We start from the raw sequence: 15,954 nt of genomic DNA on the forward strand, positions 1-15,954 counted from the left end.
AGTTGAAGAATAGTCACGTGAAATACCCACCAGAGTTTTGGAAAGAAGACATTGGGCAAACTAAAGGAACAGCAGGCCTGCTCATGGTACAGGGGTAGGAGGGCCTGGCGCTCCCCGGAATCGTACCATGTAAAGTACCTGGAAGGAAAGAACAACTGTAAATCAATACCCCAAATCCGTTCTGGTTTAACCACTCTCCTTCACCCCTTACATGAGAAAGTGCCGCACTATACCGGTAATCAGTCTACCGGACACTCGTACTAGACGTTACCTAAAACTGTGGCTAGCTTCATTATAAGAGTGACTATTACCATAGACAAAAAGTTGGATTTATGAACTTCGTTTTATATAAAAGTTTCTTTTGACATCACAATCATTCTGCACCTTATTGAGAACACAGGGAAATTATTTGAAGTCAGCAAGGTAACGAGACCAGGTAAAAACTACATTAATTTCCCTGTCTATAACCAGTTGTGTTCTCACATTGAATGCTCAATGGATGATGTACTGTATAATCACTTTGCTATTGAAGGCTTTCCTTTTATTACAGCTAAAGAAGAACAGTTTCAGCATGTTGTGACCAGACACATTACTCCAGTGGTTCCAAAACTCGGTCCTCAAGGCACCTAACAGTACATGCTTAATCACAGGTGACTTAGGGCCTGATTCAGACCCACTCGCGAGCGGCTGTCCGCTCGCAAGTGGGTCGATGGTGTGCACTGTGCACGACGGAGGGAGCTCCGTCGTGCGCATGCGCGAGACGCGACGAGCGAAGGACTTTCCTTCGCTCGTTGTGTCTGATCAAAGGGGGCGTGCTGTCGATGTTGATTGAGACGGAGGCGTTCCGAAGGGAACGCCTACCGTCAGAAGCCGGCCCCACTGACCTCACTAGTGAGGTCAGTGGGAGTGATTTTGGCTCTGATAGAGCCAAAATCACTCCGGGCCTTGCGGTTGAGAAACTCAGCCGCAGGCTCCGGCTCGCAGTGGCGATGGTCGCGATGGTCAAGACCATCGCGACCATCAACCTGCACGCTCGTATATGCTGTGGGTGGTGAACACCTAGACTGTTAGGACGTCTGTAGGACAGAGGGGTAGATGTATTAAATGTCGATATGGGGGGAGACGTGGTATCAGCGCACGTTATGCGCGCTGATAACGCTTCTCCCCATGCATTAATGAGAAGCTTGGCGGTAAATGACAGGGGAGCTATGCCAAGCCGATAAGCTGGCCAATGTATGAACCGTCAGTCCGCCTGACCGGTCCGTCAGCTGCAGCTATCGATATCGACAGCTGCAGCTAGCGTTGCCCTATCCCCACAGCAGGGTCAGCACTGTTTCAGCTGCGGCGGCTGCTGGCTACGGGGGCTGCACACGGGATCTCGCAATACTTGAGAGATCCCGCGCATGCTCAGTGGAGTCGGCTGGGAGTGATACACAGCGCAACAGCACTAGGCTGATGTGCTGTGGGCTCTAGCGGGAATCATCGGAAGAAGGGGGGGGATGTTAATACATCTCATCGTTAGTGCTTCCTGCTTCACCTCGGTAAAAAGGCGAAGCAAGAAGAGTTATAGCGGCACGATCAGTGCAACTATAATACATCTGCACCAGAGTGTGGGAAACCCTGGATTATCCCATCGCTATCATTAAGACTTTCCACAATTGTGCCACAGTGGCCCTTCTGTTGGTTCGTACAAGACGGGATAATCTTCAATGACCTTTTGCAACGATGAGTCCTGTCACCAAACACCATAACGAACCCTTAGTAATCAGTACAGCAGACCTGGAACACCCCTGTACATGTCCTAGTGCGCTGACTGGCTACAGGCTGGCTCTGGCCCCATACATGTCCTAGTGCGCTGACTGGCTACAGGCTGGCTCTGGCGCTGTACATGTCCTAGTGCGCTGACTGGCTACAGGCTGGCTCTGGCCCCGTACATGTCCTAGTGCGCTGACTGGCTACAGGCTGGCTCTGGCCCTGTACATGTCCTAGTGCGCTGACTGGCTACAGGCTGGCTCTGGCCCTGTACATGTCCTAGTGCACTGACTGGCTACAGACTGGCTCTGGCCCTGTACATGAGCTAGTGCACTGACTGGCTACAGGCAGGCTCTGCCCCTGTACATGTGCTAGTGCACTGACTGGCTACAGGCTGGCTCTGGCCCTGTACATGTGCTAGTGCACTGACTGGCTACAGGCTGGCTCTGGCCCTGTACATGTCCTAGTGCGCTGACTGGCTACAGGCTGGCTCTGGCCCCATACATGTCCTAGTGCGCTGACTGGCTACAGGCTGGCTCTGGCCCTGTACATGTGCTAGAGCGCTGACTGGCTACAGGCTGGTTCTGGCCCTGTACATGTGCTAGTGCACTGAATGGCTACAGGCTGGCTCTGGCCCTGTACATGTCCTAGTGCGCTGACTGGCTACAGGCTGGCTCTGGCCCTATACATGTCCTAGTGCGCTGACTGGCTACAGGCTGGCTCTGGCCCTGTACATGTGCTAGAGCGCTGACTGGCTACAGGCTGGTTCTGGCCCTGTACATGTGCTAGTGCACTGAATGGCTACAGGCTGGCTCTGGCCCTGTACATGTCCTAGTGCGCTGACTGGCTACAGGCTGGCTCTGGCCCTGTACATGTCCTAGTGCGCTGACTGGCTACAGGCTGGCTCTGGCCCTGTACATGTGCTAGTGCACTGACTGGCTACAGGCTGGTTCTGGCCCTGTACATGTGCTAGTGCACTGAATGGCTACAGGCTGGCTCTGGCCCTGTACATGTCCTAGTGCGCTGACTGGCTACAGGCTGGCTCTGGCCCTGTACATGTCCTAGTGCGCTGACTGGCTACAGGCTGGCTCTGGCCCTGTACATGTGCTAGTGCGCTGACTGGCTACAGGCTGGCTCTGGCCCTGTACATGTCCTAGTGCGCTGACTGGCTACAGACTGGCTCTGGCCGTGTACATGTGCTAGTGCACTGACTGGCTACAGGTTGGCTCTGGCCCTGTACATGTGCTACAGCGCTGACTGGCTACAGGCTGGCTCTGGCCCTGTACATGTGCTAGTGCGCTGACTGGCTACAGGCTGGCTCTGGCCCTGTACATGTGCTAGTGCGCTGACTGGCTACAGACTGGCTCTGGCCCTGTACATGAGCTAGTGCACTGACTGGCTACAGGCAGGCTCTGCCCCTGTACATGTGCTAGTGCACTGACTGGCTACAGGCTGGCTCTGGCCCCGTACATGAGCTAGTGCGCTGACTGGCTACAGGCTGGCTCTGGCCCCGTACATGTCCTAGTGCGCTGACTGGCTACAGGCTGGCTCTGGCCCCGTACATGTCCTAGTGCGCTGACTGGCTACAGGCTGGTTCTGCCCCTGTACATGTGCTAGTGCACTGACTGGCTACAGGCTGGCTCTGGCCCTGTACATGTGCTAGTGCGCTGACTGGCTACAGGCTGGCTCTGGCCCTGTACATATGCTAGTGCGCTGACTGGCTACAGGCTGGCTCTGGCCCTGTACATGTCCTAGTGCGCTGACTGGCTACAGGCTGGCTCTGGCCCTGTACATGTCCTAGTGCGCTGACTGGCTACAGGCTGGCTCTGGCCCCATACATGTCCTAGTGCGCTGACTGGCTACAGGCTGGCTCTGGCCCTGTACATGTGCTAGAGCGCTGACTGGCTACAGGCTGGTTCTGGCCCTGTACATGTGCTAGTGCACTGAATGGCTACAGGCTGGCTCTGGCCCTGTACATGTCCTAGTGCGCTGACTGGCTACAGGCTGGCTCTGGCCCTGTACATGTCCTAGTGCGCTGACTGGCTACAGGCTGGCTCTGGCCCTGTACATGTGCTAGAGCGCTGACTGGCTACAGGCTGGTTCTGGCCCTGTACATGTGCTAGTGCACTGAATGGCTACAGGCTGGCTCTGGCCCTGTACATGTCCTAGTGCGCTGACTGGCTACAGGCTGGCTCTGGCCCTGTACATGTCCTAGTGCGCTGACTGGCTACAGGCTGGCTCTGGCCCTGTACATGTGCTAGTGCGCTGACTGGCTACAGGCTGGCTCTGGCCCTGTACATGTCCTAGTGCGCTGACTGGCTACAGACTGGCTCTGGCCGTGTACATGTGCTAGTGCACTGACTGGCTACAGGTTGGCTCTGGCCCTGTACATGTGCTACAGCGCTGACTGGCTACAGGCTGGCTCTGGCCCTGTACATGTGCTAGTGCGCTGACTGGCTACAGGCTGGCTCTGGCCCTGTACATGTGCTAGTGCGCTGACTGGCTACAGACTGGCTCTGGCCCTGTACATGAGCTAGTGCACTGACTGGCTACAGGCAGGCTCTGCCCCTGTACATGTGCTAGTGCACTGACTGGCTACAGGCTGGCTCTGGCCCTGTACATGAGCTAGTGCGCTGACTGGCTCCAGGCTGGCTCTGGCCCTGTACATGTCCTAGTGCACTGACTGGCTACAGGCTGGCTCTGGCCCTGTACATGTGCTAGTGCACTGACTGGCTACAGGCTGGCTCTGGCCCCGTACATGTGCTAGTGCACTGACTGGCTACAGGCTGGCTCTGGCCCCGTATATGTGCTAGTGCCCTGACTGGCTACAGGCTGGCTCTGGCCCTGTACATGTCTTAGTGCACTGACTGGTTACAGGCTGGCTCTGGCCCTGTACATGTGCTAGTGCACTGACTGGCTACAGGCTGGCTCTGGCCCTGTACATGTGCTAGTGCACTGACTGGCTACAGGCTGGCTCTGGCCCTGTACATGTGCTAGTGCACTGACTGGCTACAGGCTGGCTCTGGCCCTGTACATGTCCTAGTGCGCTGACTGGCTACAGGCTGGTTCTGGCCCTGTACATGTCCTAGTGCGCTGACTGGCTACAGGCTGGCTCTGGCCCTGTACATGTCCTAGTGCGCTGACTGGCTACAGGCTGGTTCTGGCCCTGTACATGTCCTAGTGCGCTGACTGGCTACAGGCTGGCTCTGGCCCTGTGCATGTGCTAGTGCGCTGACTGGTTACAGGCTGGCTCTGGCCCTGTACGTGTGCTAGTGCACTGACTGGCTACAGGCTGGCTCTGGCCCTGTACATGTCCTAGTGCGCTGACTGGCTACATACAGGCTCTGGCCCTGTGCTAGTGCGCTGACTGGCTACATACAGGCTCTGGCCCTGTACATGTGCTAGTGCGCCGACTGGGTACAGGCTGGCACTGGCCCTGTACATGTGCTAGTGCACTGACTGGCTACAGACTGGCTCTGGCCCTGTACACGTGCTAGTGCGCTGACTGGCTACAGGCTGGCTCTGGCCCTGTACACGTGCTAGTGCGCTGACTGGCTACAGGCTGGCTCTGGCCCTGTACATGTGCTAGTGCACTGACTGGCTACATACAGGCTGGTTCTGGCCCTGTACATGTGCTAGTGCGCTGACTGGCTATAGGCTGGTTCTGGCCCTGTACATGTGCTAGTGCACTGACTGGCTACATGCTGGCTCTGGCCCTGTACATGTGCTAGTGCACTGACTGGCTACAGGCTGGCTCTGGCCCTGTACATGTGCTAGTGCGCTGACTGGCTACAGGCTGGCTCTGGCCCTGTACGTGTGCTAGTGCACTGACTGGCTACAGGCTGGCTCTGGCCCTGTACACGTGCTAGTGCGCTGACTGGCTACAGGCTGGTTCTGGCCCTGTACGTGTGCTAGTGCACTGACTGGCTACATGCTGGCTCTGGCCCTGTACATGTGCTAGTGCACTGACTGGCTACATGCTGGCTCTGGCCCTGTACATGTGCTAGTGCACGGACAGGCTACAGGCTGGCTCTGGCCCTGTACATGTGCTAGTGCACGGACAGGCTACAGGCTGGCTCTGGCCCTGTACATGTGCTAGTGCACGGACAGGCTACAGGCTGGCTCTGGCCCTGTACATGTGCTAGTGCACTGACTGGCTACAGGTTTCCCAGCATTGGTTACCCATGGACATTGAAAAAGAAAACACACACAAGTCTTCACGCTGATAATTTCCCATAACTTTAGTCATGGAAACAACATTAACTGCTAAGAACTTACTGATGCAGAAACTTTGTTAGGAAAGTTTTGATTTCGTCACTAACAGTAAAGCTTCCCTGGAACACAGAATGTAATTCAGTAACGTTATGGACAGTTTTGCTGTGTGATAAAGATATGATCAGTTTATTAGTTATATTTTCTGTAGAAATGTGTGACCCCTGCTGGAAGAAATGGGAACTGCAACCGGGGCTTCACAAAGATTACAGACTGGAGATTATTCATAAAAAGGAACATTTAATTTCCAATTTCTACTGCAGTAAGTCTGTATCCAGTTAGAAGACTCCTGGGTCACATTATGAATTGAGCATTTCTAAGTGGGGAACTACATTTAGGATACGGTGCCCAGTGGCCATGCTTCTATATTTATCAGCAATCACTGAAACAAGCAGCACGCTGTGGGGAGCCCAGGACTTTCCATACAATCCGACCAAAGACACATTTGCCAGCAGAATGTCGTCCCTCAGACACGGGAGATCATCACTGGCTAATCTAGACCCCAAGAAGATACTGTAGAACAGGGGTCGGGAACTTTATTTCTGCCGAGGGCCATTTATTATATATATATATATATATATATAAAACATTATTCGCGGGCCCAGTGCAGGCCACGCCCCTACGTGTGATGTCACACGAGGGCGGGGTCACTATCGACTGTGATTACAGCAATACCCGGAGCACCTTGAGGATGCCCTGGGGAGCTGTAAGGGCAGCGGTGTTACAGTCAGAATTTTCCTAAGGACGCCCCAGGCGGCACTGCTGCATAGATTCTGGCTGCGGGGTGACATTCTAGGCACCCTGATAGCCAGATGACGCTAGCAGAAAAAAAGCTCAGCGGGCCAGACCAAATGATTCCATGGTCCCTATACGGCCCCCGGGCCTGAGGTTCCCCATCCCTGCTGTAGAACAATATATTCGTAATCACAGGATTTAGGGGCCCATTTATCAATAATCAAACCAAATCAGATAAAGCACACGGCCGGAGTTCGCTAGTGTATACGGATTGATCCATCTGTCGGTGGGCTACACTAGCCGTTAAATGGGTGTTTCTGGGTAGTAACTGGGCAGCGACCATGAATTCGCACAGAACTTATCAGTCTCATGGGAGTGTCGGGCGACTTCGGTGCTCATTCGCAGCGTGCAGAGGGAGATAGGACACCTGTGTCAGCTGGATCTTTTGCACCCAGAATGGGGCTGGTGTAAGCCCTCAGAATGATAATTATTATTATTATGCTTTATTTCTATGGCGGCTGTAGCTGTAAGAACAGTGGTCAGGACAGGCTCCCACATGCAGTTACACACTTTTACTAAACAGAAGCGAGTTCTGGCATTAGCATAATACAATAAGTATGCTGCCGCGGCAGGAAGGAAAAGTGGCTGCGAATGCGTCCAACTCAGAATGGGCCCCTAATCTGTGCAGAGTTCTTCAATGGACACAGATCCCCCCTCTGCCCTGACAGAGCTCTGGCTTAATCTGTCACATTACTTCTGGCATTTACAATTTCTTTATCTACGCATTAGGGCCCTGATTCAGAGCCGGACGCTCTGACCACAGCGCTCGCTCTGAATCAGGGCCCACCTCCATTAATATGGAGCGTCCTCCTGGACGCTCGTATAGCTGTGGGTCACCACCCACAGCATATACGAGCGTGCAAAATGATGGTCGCGATGGTCTTGACCATCGCGACAATCGGAACTGCGAGTAAAAGCCTGCGGTTGGGTTTCTCAACCGCAAGGCCAGGAGTGATTTTGACTCTATCAGAGCCAAAATCACTCCCACTGACATCACTAGTGATGTCAGTGGGGCCGGCTTCAGACGGTAGGCGTTCCCTTGGGAACGACTCCGTCTGGCAGGCACGCCCCCGGCACGCCCACCAAAAGGGGGCGTGCTGTCAGTCACCATCGACAGCACGCCCCCTTTGATGAGACACTCCGAGCGAAGGAAAGTCCTTCGCTCGTCGGGTCTCGCGCATGCGCACGACGGAGCTCCCTCTGTCGTGCGCATGCGCAGTGGGGAACATCGACCCACTTGTGAGCGTACTGCCGCTCGCGAGTGGGTCTGAATGACCCCCTAGGTTTCTTCAATGCAGGATTTTCCCCATCTGGAGGCTGCTTCACCTTTCTTCTTACCGTTTACTAAAACGCTGAATCTCTTTGTTTTTATAAATTCTTTTGTTGTACAAAAATAAATCAATAGCTGCAACCAAATCTGAGGAAAATCATTTTCTTTCCTATTGAATCCTTTGCTTTGAACATAATGGGCGGAATTCAATTCTTTATAGCCGCTATCGCGCCCGACGGAGCTATTCAATTCTTGCTCCTGTCGGGCACGATGAGCTGCCAGCGCTACATTTCAGCTCGCAGCCCCAGGGGGGTGAGAGCTGAAATGTGCGAAAAGTGATATGTTTGGTACTTTGGTCGCCCAAACATCACTTTTCGCGATCGCGCCCAGCACTTTGGTCGGGTTTAGCTGCTTTACGCGGCTAAACCTGACCTCTATGGGTGCGATCAGCACGAAAATCTTGGACAATTGTATAGCGGCCCGTGATCTCCTGTCACTTTAGACGGGAGATGCGGGCCGCGAATACAATTGAATTCCGCCCAATGAAGGAAGAACAATATCCTGGTTCATATGGAACAGAACGACAATTTTTCATAGAAATGTGGGGTTAGTTCTGAGAACTACCTTGTCTTCATGTATGATCAGAAATGGCGATTCTGCCGACTACGCCAATTATTCTGACACCTGCCTCATGGATAAAATAGCAATCTGTAACTCACATTGAGATGTCTGGCAAAGGCTCAAATGGTGATTGCGAGCGCGTTATACACCAAATTCAAGTCTTGAAGATGTAACCGTGGACGAAATAGAGGCCATTCTGGTCTTCACTGTCTGGAAGAATCTTATGCCCATTAGTGTTTGGTTGTTTTTGCTGTAGTGCTCCTAGATCTGAAATTCAGGGCCTGATTCAGAGCCGCTCGTAAGCGGCCGCTCGTTCGCTCTGAGCGATGCTCGCACAACTGCGCATGCGTATGGGTCGTAATGCGCATGCGCAAACCAGTCATTGCGGTCGGAAATCGAGCGCTCGCAAAACAGCGAGGGGCTGCTAATTTGATTGACAGAATGTACCGTTTGTGGTTGGTAACAGGGGAAGGTGCTTGAAAACGGGGGAGTGGAGATCCGAACGCAGGCGTGCCCAACGGTAAAAAGGGCGTTTAATGGGAGTGCATAATTAGCAAAGCAGCGTCATCGACTACGTCACTTGGTTGTCTTTTAGCCTGAACTGCTCGCAGTGATAGCGGTAAGAAAAACCTACCACAAGCACTGCGAGCAGTTCAGATGCCTTTCGATGTAACCGATTAATCTAATAAATACCGGAGATGACGTGTGATGCCATTGGCAAAGGTGCGTCTTTACAAAATAGCGAGCGCATTTTTCGTTCGCTCGCTCAGACATAGAGGCGTCAACAAACCGCAAAGAGCGAGCGCTCAATTTAAATAGCCGGACCCTTTTTTGGAACGACCGTCCGCAAATAGCGTCCGTCTCTGAATCAGGCCCTTAGTCCCCATAACACTTACTACCAATCCTTTATCAATACCACAATCTTATTTATTTCAGTCCATCATCTACTAAACAAGTCCCACATCCTGTATTATGATTTGACTGATAATTGTTTCCCTGCTTTTAGTAGTAGTAACGTGGAGATTACTTTCCCTCAAAAAACTTGGAGTTTTAAGAGCTTTCACTCAACATCTAGGCCATCGGTCTCCAGAAGCTTTAGTATGGATGGTTAATCTGTCTTAGTTGGAAAAGGTCTGGGTAAACTGGAAGGAACCCTGGTTGATACAATGCCTGAGAGCCCTTCTGTGCATAGCCAATAGGGCAAGATCATTGTCAGTGTTACTTTGTACTTTCTTCTATAATTTAGGACTATCTGAATTATTGGTGGAAATGCATAGCCCAAATGGATTTGCCACTTTATTGAAAAGGCTTCTGCTCTTCTGTCCGAGAGTCTCGCGCATTCTCTGCTGTTGCAGAGGCAGCAAAGTTGCGTGTGCCATGCGTGTACTAAGGACGTTCTGTGTCACTACACCACCCCAGTACAGAATTTAACACTGTCCAGTAGGGTGGATTGAAAAAATAAAAATAAAAAAGTTTCCGCATCGATTGCGAAGGTCTAAAAAAATTTTGTGGGACCACTGGAGAAGATGCTTGCCGTTTCTACCCTGGGGCAGCTTCTTGTCACAGAGAGCACATTTCAGGGTCTTCAACGTCTTACCAGATTTCTTTGCTCACTCAGATGGGGCTCTTTCCTTGGTCAGAGACCTATAATCGATGCACTTAACACGGCTAAATAGAAAACACTAAGTTAAAACAAAAACTGGAGCAAACAGTGTGCTTGGTTGGGTCCGGATCTCCTCCATTGCGGGCTGAGCAGGGAATAAAGAGCGGTTGCAAAGTGAATACAAATCATTGCCATAGTGGATATTCCAGCAGTCAGCTTCTGACCGGCCCCTTGGAATCAGACGAGCACCCCCTGCATGCTCTGAAAGTGTGTGATGTCACTGCGCTCAATCCCACAATGCACCAATCTTAAAGCTGCATGGAGGTAACCTTTGAGCAGTGACATTTTGGTGGATGAAAGTTCCAAGGGAAGGCATCACCCCAAACAATGCCAATCCAACCACCTTGTCACGGTTACTACCCCTTGAAGGAGCATTTGCTGGGGTTTCCAGAAAAGAGTCCACATCCTCGCCCCTCCTGGCAGTGGCCCTTGGCACAGGTAAGCCCCCAACATCATTGGTGAAAGGAGGGAGAAGTGCCCCTATATGCCAGGTATGTCTTCTTTCCTGTCCGGACTTTGCGGGGGGGTGCATTAACCCCATTGTGTGTGCTCCTATGCGGTCTTCAGGCTGACTATTCTGACCGAGGGAAGTGCATTCCATCAACGCCATTAGTTGATTGACAGCCTAAAGAGGGCAAAAAGTGCAATTGTTGGGATTTTGTTTCAATGAGACAGCGCCTCCCACTGGTGGGGGATGGAACGGTCATCACAAAGACTGAGAGGAGCCATTTTACAGAGAAACAGCAGCAAGAATAAAACATACACAGGCAGCGGTTTATATCTAAAGCTCTGATATTCCACTGTCAAATATTTATGTTCAACAACAACAGAGCAAATTGAGGCCATTAATGGAACGTCTTATAGGTAACTAACAAGACTTTTGCTATTTTTGGATACCGATCCTTGTTATCGAGTGTCACCATATTATCGGAAACCTCCTGGAGTAACCTACAACCTGAATTACATCCACATTAAATCACGGCTATGTATGTTATTTCATAAAGCCACACGTCGGACATTTATACAGCGCCGGGTAATACCTTTGGGTTTGGGAGCGGCCTGGGTTCCTCTTCATCAAAAAATAAATTTTGTTTACAATAAATTCCGTCCTAAAATAAAGAGAAGACGTGAGAACTGTGACCTGTGTGACGCGGGAGTCCAGCGGTGACAATATGGGAGGTTACCCATGGGGAAGGAGAACCATGACCTGTGTGACGCGGGAGTCCAGCGGTGACAATATGGGAGGTTACCCATGGGGAAGGAGAAGGGTGACCTGTGTGATGCGGGAGTCCAGCGGTGACAATATGGGACGTTACCGATGGGGAAGGAGAACCATGACCTGTGTGACGCGGGAGTCCAGCGGTGACCATATGGGAGGTTACCCATGGGGAAGGAGAAGGGTGACCTGAGTGGGGGAACACAGGGGAAGGGGTGGGCGGAGGGGAAGGGGCAGGGACTTCCCAGCTGGTAACGCCCGTATTAGTGCCATTATATACACACCAGCTTTTGTATTGTAGGAAAATGATAGGTGATCAATCTGTGTAACAAAGACAAGAAATTAATCCTTACATCAACTTTAAGTGACAAAAATACTAAACAACAAGAAAAAAGGGACATTATTACTGAACGACACAGAGTAAATGAGAAGGTAAGTGAGGATGGTATACAATCGGGAAGCCGGCTTCCCGACTGTCATATCCCGGCGAGGGATGAAATGCTGGGTGTCTAGATGTAGACGCCTGACACTTCCCCGAAGCCGGGCGCCGCGAGCGGACAGCCGCGCGGGGGGGGTTAGGTTTAGGGCACCCGGGGGGGACTTAGGGTTAGGCACCCCCCCTGGGAGGGTTAGGCTAGGGGAAGGGAGGGTTAGGGTTAGGCACCCCCGGGAGGGACTTAGGGTTAGGCACCCCCCCGGGAGGATTAGGGTTAGGCTAGGTGAAGGGGGGGGTTAGGGTTAGGCACTTAGAGGGGGGATTAGGGTTATGCACTTGGGGGGGAGGTTAGGGTTAGGCACCCCTAAGGAGGGTTAGGGTGTTAGGTTAGTAGATACTTACCTTAGGACGACCGGGATTTCCAGCGCTGTTGGGCTTCCGCTGCCGGGAACTCTGCATCTGTCGGCCAGGCGCTGCCGGGAATCGAACCGCCAGCCATGCGGCCGGCGGTATTTCATACCGATTCCGCGAGGATAGCTAAGCACAAGGGCAGGGGGAGGGGGGTTAATTTTGTCAGAAACCAATTAACCATCATTATGTTTTTGGAGTGAGAGAGGAAACCCCGGGGACCTAAAGGAAACTCACAGAGAGAGCATACAAACTGCACACAGATACGAGCTTGGTCAGGAATTGAACTCACAACCTAAGTGCTGTGAGGCAGTAATGTTAACCACTTTGCTACCGTGCTGCCCATATAATTATAGGGTATGTAGTAGATTTATGGTTGGAATCCCCCTTTAGAATCCTTACATTGCTCCCGGTGGGGAGCGTGCTACCATCGAGGACAGCATCCAGTCCTCAGACACAAGTACTATTACATATCCAGAGCGTAATAACGTGCCCACTCACCTGTAATAAGCAGAGGCGCTTTCCGCATACTCGTACAAAGGATTCCCTTCCAGCCACAGCTCCGTCAGCTCCAGGTTGTGGATGAGACTGAGCTCTCGGGTGTGGCAAATCTACAACAGAGGTTTCTATCATATACAGATGATGCAAAACCCAATATCCACCCCCAGGGACGCCTGACAGCTCATGTTTTCCAGACAGCCTGAGGATCTTCTAAAAGGTGTACGCTAGTGATGAATACACCTGTGCGCCAGCTAGGAGATCTGCAAAACAGAACTGTCAGGGGTCCCGAGGACAGAGTTTGGTCACCCTTGCTCTATACTAATAAATTACAAAGCAACGGGTGCCATTAATATAAATGTAATCATTCTAAAATGCAGTGTCAGGTGATAAAATGACCAATTACAGTAAGAAGGTGACCATACAGTACACAGGTGAGGTGACCATACAGTACACAGGTGAGGTGACTAATCATACAGTACACAGGTGAGGTGACCGTACAGTACACAGGTGAGGTGACTAATCACACAGTACACAGGTGAGGTGACTAATCATACAGTACACAGGTGGGGTGACTAATCACACAGTACACAGGTGAGGTGACTAATCACACAGTACACAGGTGGGGTGACTAATCATACAGTACACAGGTGGGGTGACTAATCATACAGTACACAGGTGAGGTGACCATACAGTACACAGGTGAGGTGACTAATCACACAGTACACAGGTGAGGTGACTAATCATACAGTACACAGGTGAGGTGACAGTACAGTACACAGGTGAGGTGACTAATCACACAGTACACAGGTGAGGTGACTAATCATACAGTACACAGGTGAGGTGACTAATCATACAGTACACAGGTGAGGTGACTAATCATACAGTACACAGGTGAGGTGACTAATCATACAGTACACAGGTGAGGTAACTAATCATATAGTACACAGGTGAGGTGACTAATCACACAGTACACAGGTGGGGTGACTAATCATACAGTACACAGGTGGGGTGACTAATCATACAGTACACAGGTGAGGTGACCATACAGTACACAGGTGAGGTGACCGTACAGTACACAGGTGGGGTGACTAATCACACAGTACACAGGTGGGGTGACTAATCACACAGTACACAGGTGAGGTGACCATACAGTACACAGGTGAGGTGACTAATCATACAGTACACAGGTGAGGTGACCATACAGTACACAGGTGAGGTGACTAATCATACAGTACACAGGTGAGGTGACTAATCATACAGTACACAGGGGAGGTGACTAATCATACAGTACACAGGTGAGGTGACTAATCATACAGTACACAGGTGAGGTAACTAATCATACAGTACACAGGTGAGGTGACCGTACAGTACACAGGTGAGGTGAGTAATCACACAGTACACAGGTGGGGTGACTAATCATACAGTACACAGGTGGGGTGACTAATCATACAGTACACAGGTGAGGTGACCATACAGTACACAGGTGAGGTGACCGTACAGTACACAGGTGTGGTGACTAATCACACAGTACACAGGTGGGGTGACTAATCACACAGTACACAGGTGAGGTGACCATACAGTACACAGGTGAGGTGACTAATCATACAGTACACAGGTGAGGTGACCATACAGTACACAGGTGAGGTGACTAATCATACAGTACACAGGTGAGGTGACTAATCATACAGTACACAGGTGAGGTGACTAATCATACAGTACACAGGTGAGGTGACTAATCATACAGTACACAGGTGAGGTGACTAATCATACAGTACACAGGTGAGGTGACTAATCATACAGTACACAGGTGAGGTAACTAATCATACAGTACACAGGTGAGGTGACCGTACAGTACACAGGTGAGGTGAGTAATCACACAGTACACAGGTGGGGTGACTAATCATACAGTACACAGGTGGGGTGACTAATCATACAGTACACAGGTGAGGTGACCATACAGTACACAGGTGAGGTGACTAATCATACAGTACACAGGTGAGGTGACTAATCATACAGTACACAGGTGAGGTGACTAATCATACAGTACACAGGTGGGGTGACCATACAGTACACAGGTGAGGTGACTAATCATACAGTACACAGGTGAGGTGACTAATCACACAGTACACAGGTGAGGTGACCATACAGTACACAGGTGAGGTGACTAATCATACAGTACACAGGTGAGGTGACCATACAGTACACAGGTGAGGTGACTAATCATACAGTACACAGGTGAGGTGACTAATCATACAGTACACAGGGGAGGTGACTAATCATACAGTACACAGGTGAGGTGACTAATCATACAGTACACAGGTGAGGTAACTAATCATACAGTACACAGGTGAGGTGACCGTACAGTACACAGGTGAGGTGAGTAATCACACAGTACACAGGTGGGGTGACTAATCATACAGTACACAGGTGGGGTGACTAATCATACAGTACACAGGTGAGGTGACCATACAGTACACAGGTGAGGTGACTAATCATACAGTACACAGGTGAGGTAACTAATCATACAGTACACAGGTGAGGTGACTAATCATACAGTACACAGGTGGGGTGACCATACAGTACACAGGTGAGGTGACTAATCATACAGTACACAGGTGAGGTGACTAATCATACAGTACACAGGGGAGGTGACTAATCATACAGTACACAGGTGAGGTGACTAATCATACAGTACACAGGTGAGGTAACTAATCATACAGTACACAGGTGAGGTGACCATACAGTACACAGGTGAGGTGACTAATCATACAGTACACAGGTGAGGTAACTAATCATACAGTACACAGGTGAGGTGACTAATCATACAGTACACAGGTGGGGTGACTAATCATACAGTACACAGGTGAGGTGACCATACAGTACACAGGTGAGGTGACCGTACAGTACACAGGTGAGGTGACTAATCATACAGTACACAGGTGAGGTGACCATACAGTACACAGGTGACTAATCATACAGTACACAGGTGAGGTGACCGTACAGTACACAGGTGACTAATC

General features: G+C 51.0%; 1 protein-coding gene across 8 annotated transcripts in view; it reads right to left on the reverse strand.

Annotated features, from left to right (window-relative positions):
- LOC148502782 (nuclear RNA export factor 1-like) overlaps positions 1-15,954 on the reverse strand; it is a 207,553-nt gene that overhangs the window by 63,289 nt on the left and 128,310 nt on the right. For all 8 annotated transcript variants that reach the window (XM_088449348.1, XM_088449345.1, XM_088449343.1 and 5 more), the window contains 5 exons: positions 12,935-13,044; positions 11,874-11,910; positions 11,414-11,482; positions 6,031-6,086; positions 31-138 (listed from right to left, as the gene is read on the reverse strand). In XM_088449348.1, the coding sequence (XP_088305474.1) occupies positions 31-138; positions 6,031-6,086; positions 11,414-11,482; positions 11,874-11,910; positions 12,935-13,044 (380 nt within the window). The remainder of the gene's footprint in view (positions 1-30; positions 139-6,030; positions 6,087-11,413; positions 11,483-11,873; positions 11,911-12,934; positions 13,045-15,954) is intronic.

The sequence above is a fragment of the Taudactylus pleione genome, unplaced genomic scaffold (genome assembly GCF_031769625.1).
Source record: "Taudactylus pleione unplaced genomic scaffold, aTauple2 ptg000483l, whole genome shotgun sequence".
Lineage (NCBI taxonomy): Eukaryota > Metazoa > Chordata > Amphibia > Anura > Myobatrachidae > Taudactylus > Taudactylus pleione.